The sequence below is a fragment of the Etheostoma cragini genome, chromosome 21 (genome assembly GCF_013103735.1).
Source record: "Etheostoma cragini isolate CJK2018 chromosome 21, CSU_Ecrag_1.0, whole genome shotgun sequence".
Lineage (NCBI taxonomy): Eukaryota > Metazoa > Chordata > Actinopteri > Perciformes > Percidae > Etheostoma > Etheostoma cragini.
In genome coordinates this window covers 8682299-8707906 of record NC_048427.1, presented here as the reverse complement: position 1 = coordinate 8707906, position 25608 = coordinate 8682299, and the positions used below count along the sequence as shown (strand labels likewise).

The following is a 25608-nucleotide window of genomic DNA, read 5'->3' as shown; positions in this document are numbered from 1 at the left end:
TTGTGACCTCTTGGATGAGTCGTCGCTGCGCTCTTGGGGTAATTTTGGGCGGGCGGCCACTCCTGGGAAGGTTCACCAATGTTCCATGTCCTCGCCATTTGTGTATAATGGCTCTCACTGTGGTTCGCTGGATTCCCAAAGCTTTGGAAATGGCTTTATAACCCTTTCCAGACTGATAGATCTCAATTACTTTCTTTCTCAATTGTTCCTGAATTTCTTTGGGTCTCGGCAGGATGTGTAGCTTTTAAGGATCTTCTGGTGGACCTTACTGTGTCAAGCAGCTCCTATTTAAGTGATGCCTTGATTGTGAACAGGTGTGGCAATAATCAGGCCTGGGTGTGGCTAGAGAAATTGAACTCAGGTGTGGACAACCACAGTTATAGTATGTTTTAACAAGGGGGGCAATCACTTTTTCACACAGGGCCATGATGGTTTGGATTTTTTTTCACCTTTAATAATAAACACCTTCATTTACAAATTGCATTTTGTGTTTACTTGTGTTGTCCTTGACTATTGTTTAAATTGGTTTGATGTTCCGAAACACTTAAGTGTGAAAAACATGCAAAGGAACAGGAAATGAGGAAGGGGGCAAACACTTTTTCACACCACTGTACATGTGCACAGTCTACATGCTATTATGTAAAGTCATCTGACATGTATTATGTAAAATACATATCAGATGACGCCACATTAAAACATTGCTGTAGAAGATCATGCAGCTGTAGCTCTCGTTTGGGTGCAGTGGTTTGTAGGTGAAAGGTGACAAAGGTACAAAAGTATTTTCTCTTTGGTAAAATAGATTAAAATCCTTCCTTCTGGATCAAATGTGATAGTGCTGAAATAAGGACCGCACATCTTGATTATTTTTATTAGTGATTTATCTGCTGATTATTTTCTTAATAAATCGTTTCTTCAATAAAATGTTTAAAAAGTTTTTTTAATGTGTTTGTTTTATCTTACAAACAATCTAAACGTCAAAGACATTCAGTTTGCTGTCCAATACAATAAAGAAAAGCAGAAAATCCGTAGTCTGACATCGCCAGACCAAACCACAAATGTAAATTAGTACCTCCCAGGGTAAAAAAAAATGCTTGGCTTACTCACAACATTAAGCTCAAGTTTAACAGATTGATTTTAGCATCCTAGAAGAACTCAAATGACAAAATTCAATTTCAACACTGCAGTAAAGAAACTTCTTTAACTGACTTCATTTTCACAAGGCCACTTTCTTGTTACTTAGCTCCTCTTGTATGTTTCAAGGGCAACAGCAACTGTTAATAGTGTTTGTTTTTTGTGTTGGTGATTCACTATTTTTTTAATTGGATTCATGCAAAGACTTCATGGAACCCAAAACTACTGTACAAGAACGGTAGTTCTCTTTTCAAAATTCTAGAAACCAAAAATGTAGAAAAAGCATATAATACTTTAATTTTCATTGCTTACATGCTCATTACAAAATGTAAATCTTAGTCTTTTGGAAAGGGTAACAAAAAAAACCCATTTCAAGTCCATTACATGCCCACTTTCATTAAAAAGTGACTTATCCTGCTTCAAACCTCATATTAAACAAACAGATACAAGAGTGGTATTAAGCTTCTCATCACTCAAGGTAAGAGAGCAATCATAACTACAAAAATGTCAAACTACTCTACTATCAGTTTCAAAATACTGCAAATGTCACTTTTTCTTTCATTAATCAAGGTCTCTCTCTCACATTCATGAAAACCAAGACCACGTACAATATGTAGACCATGTTTCTTCGCATATGAAATTAATAATGTATGTTTCTACTTATAGCTCTCACTCTAGATCCCTCAGGGTGTGGTTTTGTTTTGGTCTGCGCAGTAGTGATTGTAATTTACGATAAAACCATAACCCCTCGAAACAATGTAGAAATAAGTGAATGAAGGGCAGAGATACTGCAGAAAAGTGCATTTCTCCTGCAGCCACTCTCAACTTTTCTAGCAGAATGAGCTTGGACCAATTATGACTCAAGGACATGAGTCAACTTGAATGACTGCACCCTATATTAACCCCATACATATGCTAGCTTCAAGGCAATAGTGATGATTATAAGTGTTTTTAGTGTTGGTAATTTCAAATGCATCTGCTGAAGAAAGGGTGCTTTACATGACAAGAATGTCCTTCCGGACACATTAAGAGACACTGTTCTTTAACAGCAGATTGTATTCTATCGAAATTCCACATCATGTTAAAACAACGGCAGGAGAACATTTAAATGTTTTCTACAGAATATTTCTACATATCAACAACTCTTTTGCAATTTTTGTCAGTGGCATGTGGTTGCAGGAGAAATACAAATGCTGCATTTAGTGTCATTCATTGCTATGACAACAACAGAAAATAAAACCAAAAGAAAATAGGGAGAGAGCCCATGCGAAACAGTAATGTCAGCACGTTTTCTCCGAGGCCTTTTCAAATGCCAGATGTGCGGTGCCAGATGCCAGAGTGACACTGCGCTGCTTTCCTCCAGTCAGCTGATTTTTCAGTGCTGAGCTGCAGCGGAGCGAACATTCAGCTCTGTATGGGAGCTGGGGTTACAGCGTGATACGAGGTCGAGTCAAGGCTCACAATGCAACACTATTTGCTTTATTTTACCGTACAATTGACGAAATGTTTTTGTTAGTTTGATAAAGACACAAGGGTTGGTAATGCTTGAAAAGTCCATATACAGTGTCAGCAATAACCTGAAACCATTTCTAACAGTAATGTAACTGAAAGTGAAAATCAGACTACTGTTCTTAGAAAAATACATTTGTAAACTTTATTCCAGGCCTGACGTCCATATACAGTAAGAACAAGATAAAGTACAGTCATGTTAGTGGAGCAGGGAGAAAAATGCTAAAACCAGCATGCTAACAACAATAATGCCAACATGCTGATGTTCGCCATCGTGTTGGCATGCTAATATCTGTTAGTACAGCTGAGGCTGATGGGAATGGTATTCGTTTTGCTGGTATTTGGTCGTGAACCAAAGTATTGCAAGCAATCCAGTAGTTGTAGAGATATTAACCTGCATGTTGCACAAGATAACAATTCAGAGAATCACCAGTCATTAGGACACATCCTATGGGAATTGTGAATGTTTGTTGAAAATTCATAGCACTCCATCCCAGACAATTCACTAAGAAACAAAAATGTAAACCTCATGGTGGAGCTAGAGAGAATCTCAAAGAATCCTCAAAGCCAGTAGTCTTCATCCTCTCTGGAAAATGTATGTCTGTACAGGATTTTTTAGCAATCCATCTAAAGGTTTTATGAATGAAAACATTTTAGTGACACACTATACTCACTTGATAATGTCAGAGGATTAGTATCAGAAGTGGGATGTCCAAAAAATGTGTTGATTTGTCAATCATTAAGGTTATTTACAGAACAGGGAATAACCAATTTAAATAAAACCTATTGGTCCCAAGGTCTATCTTTTCTTTAACTGTAACTGAGTTATGGTGTGTAAAAAGTAGGTTAGATCTAAGCAGTTAAGTCTTAATGCCTTGGTAAGGACCGGGTTATCTTACTGTTGATGATATTTCTGTTCAAACGTTCCCATGTGGAAATCGGCACGAAACAATCTGCTCGGCCATCTGTACTGTTTCAGCGTGCTTGTTTGTTAAGATGCACATCTGTGTATATGTATGCAAACATGTAAAAGCCAGATTGGCCTTTGCTTTTAACACCTGAGGGCAGTAAATGACCCTCCGGCTAAATTCGGCTCTAGCAGAGATTGTTCTTGTGTTTTGGAGAATGTTTGTTGGGATTGTTCTGTACCTCTTACAAGGACAGTCCCAAGCATTGTGATGTTGTGTTGTCATAATGCTTCTTAGCCAAGCCCTTGTGAGAATTTTTGATGGACCTTTTTCATTATTGCCTGACTTTCTATGGGTCGAAAGATCAAGTGATTGAAAAATATTGTTTAAAGATTGATTGAAAAGGAAGATAATTACTTGTTGCAGCTCTACATTTCCACTTTTAGAGTAAGTTTTTTTTATTTGCGATGTGTCAAGACTACAATTTATGTATGAATTATGATGATTTTAGTTTAGTATTGCACAGCTTTATGGAAATGCCTAAACTTACACGATTTTCAAACCCGTAATTATGTGTATTTCTAACGAGAAAAAACATTGTCACACCTGGAAAAACGTAAAGGCGCCAGCGGTTTGGATACAAGTTTGGTTAGAGGATTGATTGGTTAATGACTTGTGATGTTCATGTATCCTTATATACATCCAGCTGCTATGAATGAGTGCACTTACTTTGATGACCCTGACTGCTTTCAAATGCTGTGATCCTCATTAGTTGCTGGCCCAGTATTTTGGTCACGCCCCTTGGCGGTAAACAGAACATTGTCTACAATTGTCTCTTCATCTGTTTCCTTAAGGCAGGGTCATTAAGAGGGAAACAAACCAACCGGTTTGGTTGGTTTCCTTCCAAGCAAATCTATACTGTTTCCAAAACCTTCTCCCTTGTAGAAAGAAAGACATAATTTACATAGTGAGAACAAACTGTTTTCCAACACGTCAGGCTCTTCAGTATGGGCTTTGTTTACTCCCGGTTAAATTTGCTAAAGTTCCACTGTAGTAAAAATCAAATTTTAGAAACATCACCGTTATTTATTGTGTGTGTGTGTGTGCGCGTGCCAATGGCATGCATGTATGTGCAGTTGCATTCTGTTTTGTGTGTGCCTAACCTCGTCTTTCCTCCGCAAAGTTGCTGCCTTCATTGTTATACAGAGAGAACAGGAGAAGCCTGAGCCCTCATGAACATAGGGCGCATATATTTTTAATCTGCTCAATTTTACATACTGTTTAAATGGGTCTTGCATTTTTAATGACTCACTCTATTCCACTGACACGGCAACCATTACCCTGGCATCCATTGCTTCCGTGGTGCTTGTATTGGGTGGTTCATGCTTGTTGCCACCCTTATTTCACCAAGGTGCTTCTCTGTGTGTTGTTAAAAGTGGGGATTTGAGTAAAACTGAACTCATAATAAAGCAGTGCTCTCAGCCATCTTCCATCCTCAGAGCATTAGGGTGAAGTTTTATGGCTACTGACACTGTAAGCAGGAAAGACATTAAAGATGCAGAAGGGTTGAGCATCGGTGGTCACTGATCGGTGGTACTTTATAGTGGAATTAAAATGAAAAATGGACCCCCTGCAAAGTGTGTTTGTATCAAGATAATGGTGCATGTAATAATAATGCGGGAAAAGTAATACATCAAAATAGATTTCTGTCTAGTTGAAAAGTGTATGAACAAACTTCATTCCTTTGCAGAAAAAACATAATGCATTTTACATGTCAGAATCGCCTTAGTTACATTTAAACTTCTCACATGACCGCATGGGACTTCATATAATTTACATGTGGCTGGTTTGTCTCACAGGGATCTTGCTGTATAATGAGAGGTCTTAGGTTGAATTTGGAACCTGAAAGTTGTTGTTGGAGTTGATTGTTTCTTCTCTGTAGCACATTCCCTTCACATTTCAGGTAAATGCTTTGTGATTAGGTGGTAAAATTGAAAAGCAGCATAACTCAACATTGTTGTTGCTGCTGTTGTAGTTGTTGGTTGCGTTGTGATTCAGTCCCGCTGAAACTGTAACTACTGAAGCATCCCTGAGAAAGTCACTTAAGTCCTATGGCTCTATGTTCCATCTAAGGGCAAAAAGAAAAAATGTAACCCTGCGGGAATAAGACATACATTAATTAGGTTCAAATACCTTCATTACAAGTGACTTAATTTCAAAGATGATTCCGCAAATTCTATGGTTACATAACAATGTTGTAAGGCATTTATACACTGTTACATAACTTTTCTATTAGCCTAGAACACCATTTAATTGTGTGTGCTGTTGCATCACCTTGAAACAAAGAACCTTCAATACTCATTATTTATCCGATTTCTAGGTCTGATATATATCAACCACTTGATTGTACTCTTAGTATTCTATTTCCAAAAGGCCACGGCTCCAATGGGGTGCTTTTAGGTTCAGGAATGCGCTTGTTCTTTGATTTGTCATCAAAACTTACAACCATTAGTGATCCTATGCATGATGAGACGCAACTCTGCTATTCATTCTTTACATTTCAGATTGAGGCATCTGAACGTCTCTACTTGCCTAGCTGATATTTTAAGTCAGATATTTCCCCTGGCAGGCAAAATGTTTAGCCACGCTAGTGGCATGGCTCTGGAGATGTTGCTCGTACAGACATTCATGTTTGATCCCCTGACTTTTCTAGCAGCACTGTGAGTTTTTGTTGTTGTTTTTTTTGTGGTTTTAAGCTAAATATGTCATCACTAGAGCTGCTGCTAGCATGGCTTTATTATCTTAACTACAAAAACCTCACCTGCCCTAGCAAAAATGTAACTTACCTACTAATCCCTTAATAAAATAACCATCTGTCATGTTTACAGTAATCACTTACTCTGTGGACAGCTGTTTATTGGGTCCATTCAGGGTCAGGGACTGCAGAATGCCTCATGTCCTCGGGCCGTTGAGTGATCGCAAGCTCTCCTCCTCTCGTTCTTTTTCCAAAGCACGCAGCTCCTCTTCGGAAAACTCTGGTTTGTAGGGGTATGGGGGAAAAATAGCCACCTGTTCACGCTGGGTATGTTGATGGAATTTGGGGGGTTTAAGGTGTTGTGTAATCATTGCACCAATGTAACAAAGTAAGTGCTTTGGATGTGCTTCCACCCAATATGGTCCCAAGTTAAAATCTGCCTAGGAAATTGTCTAGTCTTAATCTGCATTGATATTTGTAATCGTTGTGAATACTCATTCTACAAAAAGTAATTAGGCTCTGGCACAACATGCTAACCGGCAACATAGGTTTCCAGTCACTACACACAGCTAACTGCCGGTGTTGCACCAGACTAAAACAATGCATGCATTGAGACAAAAAAATGCATTGGCCCACCTATCTACAGCTAGGGGAGACCGGGATAAGCCTTATTTCAACAAACTGTGTCGTGTTCCTTTAATCTGATAAACACTTAAGCCCATTCCACTTAATTTAAATTTACCACTGTAACTTTTTCACACACTTGGGTGTACTCTGGTTGTAGTACTTAAACGCCAACCCATAACCTGACACATAAAGATACAATGTAAAGCCAGAGGTCCTTTGATGTTTTGGACAATGGGATAAAATATGTAAGAACACTGTCAATGTGGGAGTCTTATGTTCTTTTTCTCTCTGTGGTCATATATCTTATGACTTGTGGACCATTTGGACTTCATTTTTCCACATATTTACTTTTTGTGGCTGTTTTTTTTTTCATGCGTATCCCCTTAACCAAATGAGAAGCATCTGACAATAGCTGAAAATTGTTGCTAGTAATACACTAGAAATCTTTAGCTACATTACGCTCTGCAGTCCCTTCACAGTATTAGCTGTGGAGTGGAATGCCATAGAGGCAGGTGACGCTGCAAGGACAAGTGGGATGAGTGTTAGCCAAATATGGTTGCTGACTTCAGCTGATGTCTAAAGAGAGACTGCAAAGTGACATCTTTCACATTCTCTGCATCAACAAACATTTCTTCCACCAAAGCAGAGGCTCACCCGGTGCCTGAGGCTGAGGTTGCTCTAACCAGTTTCTCCCCTAACTTGATTTCACTGCTCCTCAGCAGGGCTGCAGCCGGTAAACAGAACTTAAGTGTTGTCAGGGATGTAAATTCAAGTCTGTTTTGGTCCTATTAAGTCACACAGGTAGCCTGTTTGCATATTGTTTGTACGATAATAATTATAGAGAACATAACTTTGTATGTGGATAATAAACTAGTATTTAATGCACTATATTTAAAATACAGCACACTATTGACAGTCATTAACCATGAGTCTGACCAGCTATTATTAACTGCCACTAGTATTTGTGATTAAATTACTATGTTTGACGTTCTCATATACTGTATGCACATCATATTCTGTATTCAAGATTGTGGCTACTCCATCTGTGTGCACGTCCTCTCCCCACTGACCAGAGGTCTGCCGTGGTCTCGCCTCAGGCCTGTGGTGCGACCTTGCGCTCCCTATATGGCAACATGGCAGCAACGCTGTGAAATGTCACTTTGCCGTTGCACACAGAGGTAGCGAGTTGCTGCGGGGCCATATCCATGTTGGTAGAAAACAAATGGAACAAGAGTCACAGTTAAAGGTCAGACTCTAAGACTTGTGAATGCAGTCCAGTACATCTGTATTCATTTTAAGTATGAGTGGAATATAAAATTATATTTTATAGATGTTGCTGAATAGTTTTAAAGTGTTTCTATAAATGTGAAAAACAATCATTTTGATTCTTATACCTGACAAATGTTTGCTTGTTTTGTCTGAGACACAAATGGAAACCAAAAAATAAAGCTTGGTTACCATTACCATTCACTCACTATGCCCATTTAATAACAAAAATGTGTAAATTGTATTGGCCCCAACAACATAAACAAATTATTAAAGCTGGCTCCCTTTCAAAAGCAACCACTACACCAACAGTTCCTCTGAACTGTAAAAGCAAATATGTCAGGACAGATCACTAATAGAGTTAGAAAGAACTGCCAGCCACAGTCCTGCATTCTATTATAGGACCGTAGAAGACGGAAGGAAAGTACAGCTTGTAAATTATACTGCACGTTATTAATAGGCGATCTTGATTGGTGATTGATATACTGTACATGCAGCTAACCAACTGCAGTCATTAAGTAGCCAACAGTGGCAGGTCAGGAGCAGTAAGGAGTGAACCTTTTTGGTTCTTCTTCATACTGGAATGATTTCTTTATCCCATTGTTACAAGCCAGTTGTCACCTTTATGTAGAGGCCAGTCAGTTCCATCTTGTTTTGACACACTATAAAAAAGGAACAATTTAACAAAGTTTTTTTTAGCCACACTCAGGGACGGCAATGTCGCTTTATTCTTCAGGATGTTGTCTGGTTGGTCCAGCGCTTTAGTCCAGGATGGAATATCACAATAACTATTGGATGGGTCATCATTAATCTTGGTAAAGACGTTCATGGTCCCCAGCAGATGAATTGTAACTTAGGTGATACCTTAACGTGTCATCTAGCCTTATCTGTATTTTGTGTTTAGTGCTAATTGATCACTTTTACAATGCTAAAATGCTAACCTATGGTGAACGTAACTATACCTGCTGAACATCAGCATGTTAGCAATATCACTTCAGCATTTAGCTCAAAGACTCTTATTCGTGTTAAGCAGGCAAGATCATGCATGATTCATATGTTTTAAGGCTGTTTGTTTCTGTTTACCATTACCATGTGCTCTTTGCAATTTAAGTAATTTATGATAATAAATAATGTTATTGGAAATTGTCGCAGATGAGCTGCCTTGTGCATAATGTAGATTTATGGCTTTATCTATTTTTATTCAAAGAAAGTTAGTACTTTAACCGGTACTGCTTATGTGCTGTTGTCTTAGATTGGATATCTTTTTTGGGTGAAAAGTTCTATCTTCCCCGACAGCAGAAGCTTTTTCAAAGACAAATGTTTTTATCTTCCCGAGATAAAATGTTTAGACCTGGAAACTACTGTGCTCTCTGCACCAGTGAGCTGATATCCGAAGACAACAGTATAACAAAGGTTCAAAGATGTCCCTTTTGTACACTGCTAAGCCTAATAATTCAGCATTAGGCCAAATCAGAGTCAGTGAATAAGTTACGTATTAAAGATTTCCAAACACGTAGCAGAGCAAGTATTTTTATTTCATTATCACATGTACAACATAATAGTCACTAACTTCACTCCCTCAGTGACTTTCCTTCCCAGTGTGGATTATTAGGTCAATATTAATTTCACAACACTTTAGTCTTATGTGGTGAGTGATTATTTTATTTTCAATATTCAAAGCACTTGTGGTTTAAGAAAGTTAAGTGTCATCTGAGCCCACGAGTTTGTCTGTCCAGATTTTTTTTTTACTTGTTATATATGTAGTGGAACAGCAGAGTTCATTCCCTGACATTTACGAATAACTCGACGCAGTTTGCGTGCATCATATTGTGCTTCATTTATTTAAACACTTAGAGAATAGAGAATAGCATTTTAAAACAGGAAACAACATAACAAGATCAAGACCAGTACTGTTACTGCTGATTCCTGCAGGGTGATCATTCCAATTAGTTTTGATTTACTTTTATCTCCATAGTCACTTTTTTCTGTCCTTGTTTCCCCACCCTGCTTGTGTCCATGGCAAGTTTTGTCCACTTTTTTTTAAATTAAAGCGTTAAAGAAAAATAGCTTTTGCCACACCAATGACCTCCACAGATGAGAACACAGCCACAGAGAAAAAAATAACAAGGAGAGTTTTGCTAAAGATGGACAAACAATTCCTCAAAGAACTCCATAAGATAGCATTGTTTCTTGTTTTGATCATATTGTCCTTTATGCAGTGCAAGATCTGACAAGAATTCACCAATAAATTAAGTTCATGTGCAGTATGTTTTCATGTCCATCAGCAAACACAGGCCAGCTGCTGGTTAGACTCCGGTCCTACATGAGCACGCAGCTTTTGGCCCGGGCCTTTCTAATGGCAGGTGGGTGCTCATGAATCTCATTCCGGGGCGGCTGCTGGGAGACCCGCTTGAGTCCGCAACGTGATCCAGCACGTTTGAGCTGAGGCCGATGGATACGGAATACAGACGCCAGGGTAGTGACATGAAAAACATCACGGACGCTGTTCTCTGAATACCTTGAGGTGCACTCTGTGTAGGCCACGGCACCGATCTGCTTCGCCAAAGAAGTGCCCTAAAAACACAGAAAAATACAGTATATGGGTCTGTTAAGAGGATGAAAGCACAGGTAGCACATCCAGCAGACAATTTGCTAAATAATGTTCATTTTGAGCTGTGTTTATGCCCTCCTGCCAAATATAAATCTGAATTTACTCTTCTTTTAGCTCTGGTTTTGACCAGAGCTAAAAGAAAAATATTTGTCTCTTTAGCTGTTAGTTGCTTACTCTGTTTGTTTTGTAACTCTGTTTCCCATCTGGTGTGTGGCAGAAAGCGAACACTCAGTTTTTTGCTTGCTAATTATCTTGCTGCTGGGAAAAAACACTAAGAAAGTTAACAATACTGGACTAAAACAAATTTGCGGGTAGTAAAACCGAAACAAAAACCTAAAGACCAAACAATGCAACACAGAGCAGAGAGGAACTGCATTCCGGTCCTAATTCTTTGCGGTTCCATCACAACGAGCGCCTCCTTTCATATTGCTTATAGTCATTTCATCCATTGTTACTAGCAAAAAAGAATAGTGCAGTTTTAAAATTCTAACATGTATCCTTGTGCTTCAGTTTGTGTTCGTTTGTAGTCCAAAAAAAGGGTGACTCACCTAGAGAGCTGCTGAGCGCTAGTACTTAGAGCTTTGACCAATATATTGTGTGTATATGTGTGAGAGAGACAGAGGGGTCATATGGTGGATATGATGCTTTTTGTATTCTTAAATGTCCTTAAACCATGTTGAACCCCTGGCATGCAGTTGGAAGCCTCATGTCATTCTATAAAGTCAAAATTAAACTTTTTATTTTATGTATAATCAGATCCAGAACTATGAGTGCCTACATGCACAAACAGTGGAATGGAAACACTCTTTTCAAGCATCCTCTAAAAGTTTATTATTATCACCATTTGTTACATGCTGTTATATTATTCTTATCCTTTCGTGGACATCAGACCATTGGTCTTGATCATGTACAGAAAACATTCCCCTCTTAATAAAAGCTCTCAGAAGCATGATAGTTAACAGGGGCATACAAAGCTAAGCTCCTCCACACAGCTATGAAATATTCAAGGCCTATCTGTTCAACTGTAAAACTTAAGTGAAAAGCTCAGCACATAGTAGTTATTATCCCCGTCTTAAATCTGGACTGGTTGAACATGTATATTCTGCTTTTAGTTTGCTTACCTGTTCTCCAACAACACTGACTCTGCTTGGATGTGTCTTGTAGTAAGAAAGGGGGGAGCTACATTTTTGTATTGATTTAACCAAGTCTTCTTTAGATCTTATAAATAGCACTCCCACCCTGTGGCTTTATCACTATCTCTTACTTAGTCACTTACTTTATTTCACCCTTTCCTTCTGAAGTGTGTCATTAATTAGATTTGTCAACTTCTTTTGGCAATCGACACTGTGACAGTGTGGGTGTTCAGCCATGAGTGTTAGAGATATTCCGTATGGAAGGAGAGTATCCAGCAGTCAGATGTGGTCATAATATTCCTCTTCTATGGAAAACATTAAACACTTGAGCTGTGCTTCTAGGGGGCTGCATTTTGCATTCATTGAAATGTTCCAACCCTTAAGTCTTTATTTTGACGCCTCAAAGCTGATTACAGCAGTAGTCACACAGTTCATGTGTGGTGCATTCTGGTGAAGGCACTTCCCCTGGGGACCATATTAAATGGTCAAGTGGCAGAAGTCTAAAGGTCCCAGTTTGTAGCTGTTTGCAGTGTAGCCCTTTAAATGGAGCCCATTTAGAAAAAAAAGCTTTATGACAAACCAGCCCTTTTCAATTTGTGCTCTATTTTTGATCTTATTCTATTAAGTCAGGCCACAATGTTGTCAATTGTTTGACCACACAAGTATTGTGCTTATTTCTTTCTTTTTTTTTCCAATTATTATTATTATTATTATTATTATAAAGTCGAATGGACACAGTTAAGCTTCAGGTGCACATATTTTGTTACAGTTTCAATGCAGCTAAATTGGACACATATAAGAGTAATTTATACAAGACATACTTTGGGTGCCTTTGGGATGATTATTTTAATTTTTAGTAATTGAGGCTGCACTGGAAACCTGCAGTTTACATCCAGCCAAACAAGGTGAAAGTGGCCTCACAGTAAGAAATCAGAGTGAATGGAAAAGAAAGAAAGTGTTTCAATGTTGAAAATGTATTGTTTCCGTTAATTCGTAACTTAAGAACTTTATCCAGAGAAATAATCTGACATCTTGATGGACCAATTTTGAGGCCATTACTGACAGGAAAATGAGGGTGCTTACCTTTGCCTTGTCTGAGATCATATTAATATGTTGACAAAAGGCTGCCAAGAAGTGTGAATTCACATTTACATAAAAATAGGCTATTAAAATTCATGCATGCCATTGTTCATCGCTCCAAGACACAAACAAAACAATTGCATTATCACACATCCGGCTGTTTGTCTTTATCTTTGTTTAGTCCCAGCTCTTTTATTCTCCTAGTGTTTCCATATTTGTGGAGGTTATGATCTGAAGCAAATGTCATTCTTCCAATTCATTTTCAAAAGTTTTGTTTATGTGCACAAGTGAACAAAGTAATGGGTGCCATTTGTCTGGGATGATACTATTCAATTTGTACGTAAATCAGTGTTACTATAGGCAAATGAAAATCACTGCAGCGGAAAATTACAAGGGCCTGTACATTTATAACCATATCACATGGATGTTGTGAATATTGTTAAATAAATTATATCCATATTGTTCAGTTATTCACGAATGCAGAAATACTGTTACATTGTTAGCCGCAGGAACATTTCATTTTAAGTTGAGTTTGACACTGTTAATGCAAACAGACCCAGAAAGATGAGTGGTGTTTTCTTTGCACTTCTCACCTGTTCGTGGGTGACAGGAATGAGTCTGTGTTTGGAAAGCTCTCTCATGACGTTGAGGTCTGTCCTCATGTCCAACTTGCACCCGACCAGCACCACTTTGGCACTAGGACAGAATTCCTGCGTCTCCCCCTGCCACTGTGTATCAATAGAAAAATACACTTAAGTGCACAGGGTCATTATGGATCAAAAATAGTTTTGAATGAGGATAATGTACCATTCTTCCTTTAACACTTTCACTAAAATAGGCAGAACATAAACTGTATAAAACCACAAAGCTAGATCCACCAATTTGGATAAAATATCATACATGTTTTAGCATTAAGATTTCCCCTACCTGAACAAAGTGGCTTAGTGCAAACCCTGAAAAAAGTTCCAATATGGATAGGGGTATGCACATATGTGTGGTTATTATTATACAGTCAATATTTATTAAACTTCAAATTACGGTTTCTTGAAAAGGGGCTGTTCTCGATATTCAGAACATTAACATAACAGTAACTATTAGCTATGTAAAGATAAAGTAAAGTTGTGTACTCCTGAGCAGAGAATAAAGACACACTCGCCTAGGGTCGTGAAAAAGTGTCAGTATTTTTCAAGTTGGGGAATGGTCTGTGAGAGCCAAACCACTATTTTTCTGAATATGGAGTGAAGCCCCTATAAAGTCCAATTGGGTCAAAATTTCGGATAACCGCTTAAATAGAAGCTTGTTTGGCCTGTTTTATCTGACCTCGAGTGGGATAACATAACAGCCTTTTTGATCGAACAACTATACTTATTTATGTTCAAAAGAAAATGCTAATGTTGCAGTTACAAGTAAACCATGATAATGGAATTCCGTATGTTTTCTATAACACAAAACTGTGTGAACCTGTGGACATGTTTTTGCCTATTTTTGATGCCTTGATAACTTTTCAGCGTTGTGAAGTCCTGGCTCAAAGAAGTATAAATCACTGTGTCTTTGTGTCTGATAAGCTGGACTTTCATCCTCTCATCCCTAACCTTCAGTAAAAATATGAACAAAACACTCTGAGCTTCAAACTTGGAGCACACTATGTCTTCCATTTGACGTATGAATTTTCCAACATGTAAACTGACTTAAAAGACCACTCGGACAGATGAGGAACAAATACTGACACAATACCACAATGATACATCTTCTGTTAGCTACTACATGAGCTCACAACAGCATTATGCTCATGGTCATAATTGCAGGAAGAAGACAGCGACAGACCACAGACATGACTCAAACTATTAAATTCTTTCTTTATCGTTTTCTCTCTCTTGACACTCTTGTCATTATCTCCTCACACCATGGCCCAGAAACCACTTTATGCATTGCTGCTTCATTTGTTCTCCCCTACAAAGAGATCTTTTCTTCCAGATGCCTGTGTTGCTGCTGTTACGGGCTCCAGCGTGTTGTGCAGTTGTGCAGAGTGAGTTGGTGCCTTTCAATAGGCCGCTCCACCAAACAGTGTGCAACTGGTGAATAGCAGCAATTTAGATGAGTCACAAAGGACCCATGGGAAGAGCAGCTTATTGTTTGTGTTAATGTTAAGAATTGGTAAGAGTTTTGTGATGGATAAAGAGCAAAATGGTGGCATATTGAGCTGAGAGTCTAATTCATTAATGGAAGAAAATGAAAGCTGGTTATTTTCCATAACTTCAGCAGAGTTTGAAAATATATATGCAATCCAGGTAGCTGCACTTTCTAAATACACATATCAAAACCAGCAGAAAGGATTGTAACTGTCTTTTGGGACACTGAGGTCATGATATAAGTAATACATAGGGGGGTTTAATGACCTGTGAGGAGTTCATATTATGTGATTACACATGTTTGGTTTTTAAGGTCAGATCTGATATTTTTTGCCAGACTAGCATCGTGGCTCTGGCGATGGCAATTTCGTCCACGGTCGGCCCATCACTTTGGTCCAGGCTGACATATCCTAACATCTATAAGTTTACGACAAAATACGACTATATTTTGTGCACACATTAATGGACCCCAGACTTTGAATCCTAATAACTTTGGTGCTAGTCTCACTTTTCCTTCAATACCACTACATAGGTTTTAGCCACATTTGTGGCTTTAGTTGAAATGTCTGTTAAATCAGATTTCATTAAAATGTAATACAGGCATTCATGTTCCACTCAGGATGAATTGTAACAACTTTGGTAAACCCGTAACATTTTATCTAGCACCAATTTCTAAGCGTGTGTGTATGAGGATGCCTCAATCATATGTTGTTATTAATGTACTCTGTTTATAGTGACTGACCCCAGCTACTGGCCTTTCACATATACTAGTTAAGAATCATTTATAAACAGGCAGGGGGATAGAAAGACAGAAAAGAGATTGAAATCAGGAGATGCAGCAATGCTGGCAGGCTGCTAGTCCGAATTTATGAAAAAGGGGTGAGAAAATGTTGCCAGCTGCAAATCACAGGATTGGCATGTTTAAAAAAAGGGGAAAGCTGGGTAGAGACTGGGATAACATCTATAGATTAAGTAATGCTAGATAAGAAATCTTCATGGGAGATTTGAACTAGTATTTGAAGAGAGATTAGACTGAAAGGAACAAAGGATATGGGGTGCCTGGGTGGCTGGCCTGGTGGAGTGGGTGCCCCATGTGCATAGGCTTAGTCCTCGTTGCAGCGGCCGTGGGTTTGGCTCACACCTGTGGCCCTAAACTGTCGTATTAAGTAATGGCCTAAAATGCCACAAAAAATCTTTAAAAAATGATATTTATAAAAAAAAGGGAAGTCAAGGGGTATTTTTGTAGCTATGAGAAAATAGTCCCTCTAAGAGAAAATTGGAGGGTGCAAGAGTTAGTTTAGCGGAAGGCTGTCATTAATGGCAGAAGAAAAAGTATGTACGGCAAGGGTGTTATTTGAACATAGAGGCATACAATGCTAAAGTAAACAGAAACAAGACATGGTGGCACATTGCCATACTTAAGCCCTTTAATTAGATAGAATAAGGATGAGCTCCTTTGTTGTGTCTCTAAACTTAGAGTAAAGTGACCCATCAACATGTCACTTTGGTATCCTGGGCATGCATTGTGAGTTCAGTTTATTCAGCACTATTAGCAAGGTCAAAGTTCAAGTTAGTTCTCAAGTGAACCCTCTGTAGGTGGGAGGATTTGTCCACATAAAAGATAAGGGTTTTATTGTCTTGTATTGATGATGTCATTGTTGAGTGATGGAGCGGACTGCGGGAATGTCTACGGACTAAAAGGTCAAATGCGCCAACATATTTGATGTTACCAACTTACATATGTTCGTTAGAATTTAAAATTAAGATTGATCAATTTCTAAAATGCTACTAGTTTGCAAACAAAATGACAGCCTTAAAGGATAGATTTAGATTTTTCCAAATCTATTTTAATAGAATACTTGCATGCCATGTGCACGTTGAAAATGTTATTGGTTGCTGTGATCATTCCTCACGACTACATTGTAGTCATGGAGGACGAAATCCACAGTCCTAGTTTGTGCAAAAAAGCCTCTGTAAGTTTGCCTAAGGTTATTCAAGGATTTAGGAGTTAGCCAAATTGAGTTTCCAATGTCATTGTATTCTTTTTATAGACAGTGTTTCCCCTTGAAGCCACGGCGGAGGGCTATTGCAGAGGCAAAGCAAAAAAAACTACAACTACCAGGGTGAAGATACGGACTTCTGTTTAACTTGAAGCAACAATCTCACGTTAGCTTTGGCTAAACTTGAAGCAGCTATAATCCTTATTTTTATAATAACACTGTCTGTATGGGAAAAGGGTTACTTGTAGATGCTGTAGGTAATGAATTTACAAATAATTAGCACCTGAATCTCCCCCTCCTCTCGGCTTTACGGAGCTTTAAAGTATGTATCGGCTCATTGTTTATCAGTTTAATTGGTGTTAAGTTGTGGGCCGCAGCAGGCAGCTGCTGTAAAAGCCCACTGCCTGCTCAGCACCAAACAGCAGACAGACACAGTGAAAGAGACTAGCTGGTCAACAAAGTGCATTCACCAGCTAAAGAGCCAAATATTTCCCTCAGGAGTTTGTAGAGATCACAAAGGGAGTGCAAGGGAGAGTGAATATTGGACTTACATTTGCCAGATGGCCAGACACATGACTCCACACTAATGACAATGTTGCACCATAACTGCTGTATTTTTAAATAAGAAAATATTTGCTAGCAAGTTCACCATATCAACTTCAAAGGTGATAATATGTTAATGTGGATCACAACTTGTTTCCGTTGCCTCAGAGTGGCCCAAAAGAAACTTGTAGATTTTGTACCCCATTTCTTAATATAGAAGTGCTGTGGAGGAATTGCATTATGGCTAGTAAAGAAAGGAGAAATAAATAACTCTTCAGTGTACACATGGTATTTAAGTGTTGTATTATGATAGACTTGAATATATCAGAACGTATCCTTTAAGGCTGCTCTGATGCCAGTCTCTGATAAGGAACTAAATATACCTTAAAAACTTAAAAACAAGACACATTCACACTTCTGTTAATGTGACACTGACCTTTTTCAGCACGCTGTCCAGTGTCTCCGGACGGCTGATGTCAAAGCAGATAAGGACAGCGTCTGAGTCAGGATACGCTAACGGCCTCACATTGTCATAGTAGGCTGAACCTGTGGGCAAAAAAATAAATTTAGTTACTTTGGGGAAGAGTTGACTTTCATCACGAAGTGGGTTATTATAGAGCACCTTTGGCGGTAATAACTATGATTAACTGTAATGAACTAAGCCCGTCTGCAGATGACAATGAGTGGGTGTGATTCATTGCTTTCCAAACGAGCAGACAGGCCTTGTCCACAACTCCTAGTCTGTTTGTCTGTCGGTCTTGTATAAGCCAACAGACAGACATGTGACATGTGATATAATGAATGGCTAGCACAAAGCGTCACCCAGTATTTCAGAATAGCATGTTTTTTTGCTGGGAGCCCCAGGCTGAATTGAGCATTGTGACCTGGGCAAGGGGACACATTCCTATCCAGAGGGGACCACATTCCCTCTCCATTTCATTCATTGTCTCCCACACTACGTGCTTTTGTCACCGAGCACAGGCCTTTGGCAACTTAACAAAAAAGTGTTTGACAGAAAATTCCCATAGAATGTGACTGAATGCGAGTCACTGCCACAAATATATAAAAACACAATTCACGCTCTTATTTGGCTTAAAAAAAGAAGCGTTGGTATTATGATAAATGTATGTAAAAAAACAAAATGTTAGTATTACTTTCTTTTCCTGTGAAATATGAGTATATTCTTAATGACTTATCCTGCACTGAGAGATGTAAATGTATCCACTCAAATCTGACTAACTCCTATAAATCCACATTTGACTGGCGGTGATAGTCACAGGTGTGTGTTCAAATCAGTCAACAACAATAAAACTTTGCTTAGCTTAGTTTTCGATTGGGTTTACTTTTGGATTGAAATTTCTTTTCCTGCTCCACATATTCCATTTTAATTGTAAAATATCACATCACAGAAGCTAAAGAGGGTCTAACTGCAACATTACTGTAAACTTAAAGCAAGAATCCTGTTTGTTACAACCTTATTTTTGTATTTTTTACCACTTTTTTATCTAATGATTTGGAAGAAAAAATAAAGACAAATTCACCAATTAAATCCAGGGCAAATGGCCATGGCTTTTCAAAATATGTTATACAGTATACAGTTTGGGTAATAATTATTATAATCGCATACTGTGTGTTTTCAGTTTTACAAGCAGATCATATAAAATGGGCATTTTTTAACAACCTGTCTTGTGTTGGCTCCAGATTTTAGCTGTGAAATCAGGGAGTAAAATGTGATCATGAACGGTAGGGATGGCCAAGACTAAAAAAAATTCTTTAAGCTACCAAGTCTATTTGAATTTTGATTACATAACATCAACACACCTGGAGGATGCTGCACAGGTACAGTATCTGTGCCCAAAAAAATCAGCTATATTTACCTCAGTTTGTGTCATGCTGTCAAAATCTGGCCCAAAGCAAACCACATGTTTGGGCAGGCGTGTGGCTGTAGACAAAAAATGTCAAATTAAAGGCCACAACCATTTTTCCCCTGTCTCTTTGACTAATTCCTGCTCCTGGGTTTCACACACACTGTATTCAAACACAAGCACACACTATCTAACTTCTGTGTTTTAGCTTTTTCTCGGTGCAGATAGTCTTAACACAGAAAATGAGGATGATCAATTTAATAAAAGGCGGAGGACGCAGGGGTGAGTGGAAGTGTATCCGACAGTCCCCATAAACCACCCGTAGGTCTCCACGGAAGGCTTCTACACGCCGACTGGCATCAGTGAACCGACAGCTGTAGCTCAGCTTCACACTGTTAGCTCCATCTCTGCATCAGACGGCAGCTGTGATCAACAGTAGTGTTAACAGATTTTAGTCTTTATCTCTGTAAAAGAAAACAGGATATTTAAATTAATTAGGTTTATATGTGAATAATGAATCTGGTGCACCTATCTGTGATACCAGACATGTATGATAACTCAAGCTTTGGAGTATGTCTACTCTACCAATGATGGGCATTTTTGTTTATTTTTATCTTTGTGTAAAAAAAAAACAATATAATCTTTATGCTATTTTCCGCTATATGTTTAATAAATGATAAATTAATAAATTGAATAAAAAGAGTTCAAAAAACAAATCCACAGGAGTTCAGAAAGTTCTGAAAAACCAAACACTTTTTGCCTTTTTTTATGTGAATGACAGTGTTTGTGCTGATGCCATTAGTAAGTGGTCCTACATGAAAAAGCTGTGTTTCTGCATATGTGTAAAACAACAAGAGATCTTAGTCTCAGACCACCACTGAAGCCATAAAAACTGTCTTTATGAAATGCTGCTGACTTAATCTTGGCAGTAGGATTTGCAGAATTGCTTAGTCCGCACTTTTGCATGTACACCAGGTCTTCTGTTATACAGTAGGCCACAGCTATGCACACTAATGTCTTTTGTCCAGCTGCTATCATTAGAACTCATGCCAACTATTGCAAACGTTAAATTATGTAATTTTCCTCACACCTAAAGCAGTTACACATACAGAGACAACCACAACAAAATAGGTGTTAGTAGTTTACAATTTAATCAATTTATCTTCTCTAGAATTTGTGATATGACTGACTGGCACCTGTGTGCCAGAATGTCTGTTATTTGGTTAATATTAATTATTAAAAAGATCATTTCTTTTTCAACTGTAAAGTTATCTTAAATGGAAAATCTTAAAAAAAGGGATTCTTATCAAAAATGTTTCCTTTAAAAAAATATTTACTGTTGTATCGTTACCTGATTATTTGAACTCTCATATGACGGTATAGGCAATTGGTCGGGCTATAATAACCACAATTTAAAGGTTCCCTGTGCACTTTTCTTGTAAACAAACAAACAAAATGTTCATATTTTGTGTAAAACTGCACAGGCCAACCTTTAATTTTGTGACATTAAAGTATTTGTCCCATAATTGGCGTCAAAACGACAAAGGAATAGTTTTATTCATGGTTGTAAGACAACAACTCAAGCAATGTATCACTATTTTGCTGAGAGGAAAGGCTGAAAAATTACTAGAATGTGAGTCATTTTGCCATCACTTTTTTCAGTGTTCTCAGAGTGAATAAAACCTCAAATACAGATAATTAAGTTTCTCCCTAATTTCTCCCAAGGCACGGAAGAATGCTGAATGATAACATAATGAAACTCCATTATGCTTTAATGTAATTTAAAAATGCATTTTATGCAATCTCCTTCTACTCATCTACTATTTTTTCAGGTAGAAATAATGGAGGTGGAAATCAATTATCCATTAGAAAAGCTAGGACACATAACAGACTTAGATAAAAACATGATGGTAAAGTAGATCACAGATCTTAGATGAGAACTGTCCAGTGTGCCAATCAGGTCACGGTCACTTGTAACCGGGAATCATGCCAACATTGGGATCAGTCTAACATTGGGATCAGTCTACTGTGGGATCAGTGTAACATTGGGATCAGTCTAACATTGGGATCAGTCTAACCAGGGATCAGTCTAACATCAGGTCAGTCTAACCAGGGATCAGTTTTACATTGGGATCAGTCTAACATGGGATCAGTCTAACCAGGGATCAGTTTTACATTGGGATCAGTCTAACATGGGATCAGTCTAACATAGGATCAGTCTAACATCAGGTCAGTCTAACCAGGGATCAGTCTAACATCAGGTCAGTCTAACCAGGGATCAGTTTTACATTGGGATCAGTCTAACATGGGATCAGTCTAACCAGGGATCAGTTTTACATTTGGATCAGTCTAACATGGGATCAGTCTAACATAGGATCAGTCTAACATCAGGTCAGTCTAACCAGGGATCAGTTTTACATTGGGATCAGTCTAACATGGGATCAGTCTAACATAGGATCAGTCTAAGCAGGGATCAGTTTTACATTTGGATCAGTCTAACATGGGATCAGTCTAACATAGGATCAGTCTAACATGGGATCAGTCTAACATGGGATCAGTCTAACATAGGATCAGTCTAAGATGCTGAACATGTGTTCTCAGTATGGCCTTGATTATGAAATAAAGTATAACGGTAAGAAAAGCCAAATAATGATAGTTAGAAGCGATGAGGATAGGAAATCAACTTGTCCTACCTTTTATTTGTCAGATAGTACTCTTACTGTGTGTGTGGAAAGTAAATATTTAGGTCATGTCATATCTAATGACTGGATGGATGACAAAGACCTCTACCGACAGCGATGTAAAAGTGTTCTCAAGCTAACATGATTATCAGGAGGCTTTCTATGTGCTCTGACTCTGTTAAGTTCTCTTTATTTCAAACTTACATCACACCGCTGTATACTGGTTAACTGTGGTCGAACTATAACCAAGAGAATGCAGAGGCTCAATGTAGCATATGATGCATTGAGGCTGCTGCTTAGTGTCCCTAGGTGGCATAGTGCCAGTCAGTTGTTTGTGTCCACCAGATTGCCAACATGTGAGCCACACTGAAGACAGCTGATGTTTAGTTTTATGTTTCGTCTGCACAAGTCAGACAACCATATAATTGAAGCCCTAGTCAGTCCGCTGAAAGCTTCTAGATTTAGACGTCCTTGGTGTAATAGCCTTTACATCCTGTGTGTGGAATTACTATGTATGTTTGAATCTTCTTTTTATATTGTATCATGTGTAATATGGACCTGTGTCTGTAATAAAGCTTTATACATCAGCATTTACAGCAGCAGGCAGCTGTTAACAGTGAAACGTTCTAATAAATCCACTGCACACTACCTTCTCAGCACCAAATGACAGACAGAGTAAACTACTATGTGGTATACATAGTACAGCATTTAGTGAGCATAGCAGCATAGTAGAAGCATTAGCTTAGATTTTCCCTCGGGAGTCGGCAAAGACCAAAATAAAGCTAACACAGGAGGGACTGTTGGACTTACAATAGGTGACCAGAAACATGACTCCAAATAAATACTAATGTTAGTTCTTATGTGTTGGATGTGTAAATAGACAACGGTAACCGGTTGATAAGTCAGTTTAGAGGCCTCTTCTTTTTCCAATGGTATCAATATTATTATCTACCTTTTGAAAAGAAAGTTAATAAGTGTATTTCCCAAAATGTAGAACTATTATATTAATGGTCCAAATGTTAAATGATTTCAATAAAGGTCTATCCCGTGCATAATATAACTAGTGATCCTCATTTTGATTCCAAGAATTGAGATTAAAATAATTATTATCATAAATGTTTTACTATATATGAAATACTTCAGATGTAGGAATTCATGCTTGTAAATGAAGTCAGGTGCACTATTCCTTATAAAACCTGCATTAGCATAATCTCGGATAATGGCAGTGCTTGACTCCTTATAACACACACACACATAGATAGAGAGAGACTGCAACCCCACAAGGCCCCATGATGTCAACTAATCCATGTTCAGCACTCGAGCAGCAGCTAATGTGTATTGATCTGTTTTTTTTTACCCTCTCTGGGACCTGTAGTATGATGCCCCTCATGGGAAGATTCCTCCTGTTGTGGCAGCAGCACAAAGAAACTTCAGCCCATCTGTCTCTGTCTAAAACACTCTGATCAAGAAGACACTCAGCCACTAGAGTACAGCATGTATTAAAGGACAATGAGTGTCGTTTAAAGTATTTACAGATCATTGGTTCAGTGTTTCCACCAATCAAAATGTATTTTCTAATACAAGTTTCTCTTACAAGGAGCCAAAGGAAATGTCAAACGTGTGTTAGATGTGTGGCTGTTGTACGTTTGACACAGTGATGCACACGTTTGACACACCACATCTGGCTCCACAAGGGGTTGTCATGCTTTTAATGTTTGATCCTTACAAAAAGCTGTTTCCTTTTTTCTCTTGTCTGTTTGGTTGCTAGCAACAACAGGCTGGTGAGCGTGTACTATCCCTGTCCTCTTGTAATTTTATGTAATCCACTTGTTTGTGCTGCTTTTGACGGATATATCCCTTAGATTCAGTGGCTGCTTAGAGAGGTTTATCCTTCCTCAAAAGCCCTATGTAATGTTGCCTGAATGATATCTTTTAGGAAAGCTACCCTGAGTTTCTTACAGTAATTTGAAACCAAATTGACAACATGCTGAAAATATAAATGCACAGAAGCTGGTATTTAATCCACCTCAACACATGACACTGGGTTTTATTTTAGGAGTGGGCAGGTTTGTATATCCTGTTAACATATGATCCCTTGAGTGAAATCCTTTAATTCCGGCATTTGTTTTCAATTGACACCCATTGCACACACTGAACATGTCATAAAGACAAAAAAACCTGCCAAGCTATAGTATGTTCAGATCCAGGGATGGGATGAAATTGCTGCTTCTATGGTTGTGTTCATTTTCACAATTGTCCAGAGCTGATAGTTACGTTTTCAAATAGTTTTTTTGTCTTTTCAGCAGTCTAAAACACAAAAATTCAGTTTATCATATACAGTAGAAGATGAAAATACAGAACGGACAGTGTGTGTGTTTCTCTTTAAGACCGGACAATACATTTAACTCATCAAACTTTCAATATTGGGAATTTCTTACCAATCAAAATGTATGACCGAATCCCATAAATACACTAATAACAGCTACAGAAGCCAAAGGCAATCTAATCAGACGTTATTAAGAGTCAAAAGTCCAAAATTTCAAAATGCCTGTGCTGGAGAAATCTGAATATCATTTAAATAGTCCATCTTCACTTCTTTATCATGATTTTAAAACAAAGTTTAAAAGATTTGTGCACCCCACACTGGTCCACCAGAGGAGCAGCTTCTCAAAGAGGCTCCGACAGTTTAAATGCCGCACGGACCGCTACAGGAAATCATTCCTACCACAGACAATAAAACTCTTCAACACTTCGTCCCTGGTTGCTAGATGACACTCAATCATCACCACAATATTGCAATAAGGGCAACCGGAACGATTGGTTCATTTACATTTTTTTAGCATACTTATATTTAAACAGTTGCACATTTAGTTTTTTCCGATCTTGTATATACTTAAATATTTGTTCTTACATTCTTATATTTTATTCTTATATTTTGTTATTATAATTATTATTATTTCATGTATATTGTATGTATGTATATTTTGTGTGCTGCTGTAACACTGTAATTTCCCATTTTTTTGGGATCAATAAATATCTATCTATCTATCTATCTATCTAACACAATAAAATAAAACAACTAATTTAATTTCATTGCCTGTATCCTAGAACTTTTCAGGGTTTTATTAATGGCAAACGCTCCTAAATCATCAGAATATGTACAATACAAAAAACAATTGTTCAGCACGGATGCAGGTTAATACTCATTCGTCAGACATGTAACCAGGAAAAGACAAACAGACTAGTATATTCCATAATTAACCCACAAATAAATTTGTAAAATGTAACATTGTTGACTATGTAAATACAAATGTGTTATCCCACCACATCATTTTCATACCAATGACACCACATTGCTTGCTTGCAGTAG

General features: G+C 38.1%; 1 protein-coding gene across 1 annotated transcript in view; it reads right to left on the bottom strand.

Moving 5' to 3' along the window:
- Positions 1–9710: 9710 nt before the first annotated feature.
- Positions 9711–25608, bottom strand: part of LOC117936826 (rho-related GTP-binding protein RhoN-like) — a 28561-nt gene continuing 12663 nt past the window's right edge. The window contains exons 3-5 of the mRNA XM_034860235.1: positions 18129–18238; positions 13614–13748; positions 9711–10770 (exon numbers count right to left, since the gene is read on the bottom strand). Of these exons, the coding sequence (XP_034716126.1) occupies positions 10516–10770; positions 13614–13748; positions 18129–18238 (500 nt within the window). The 3' untranslated portion in view covers positions 9711–10515. The remainder of the gene's footprint in view (positions 10771–13613; positions 13749–18128; positions 18239–25608) is intronic.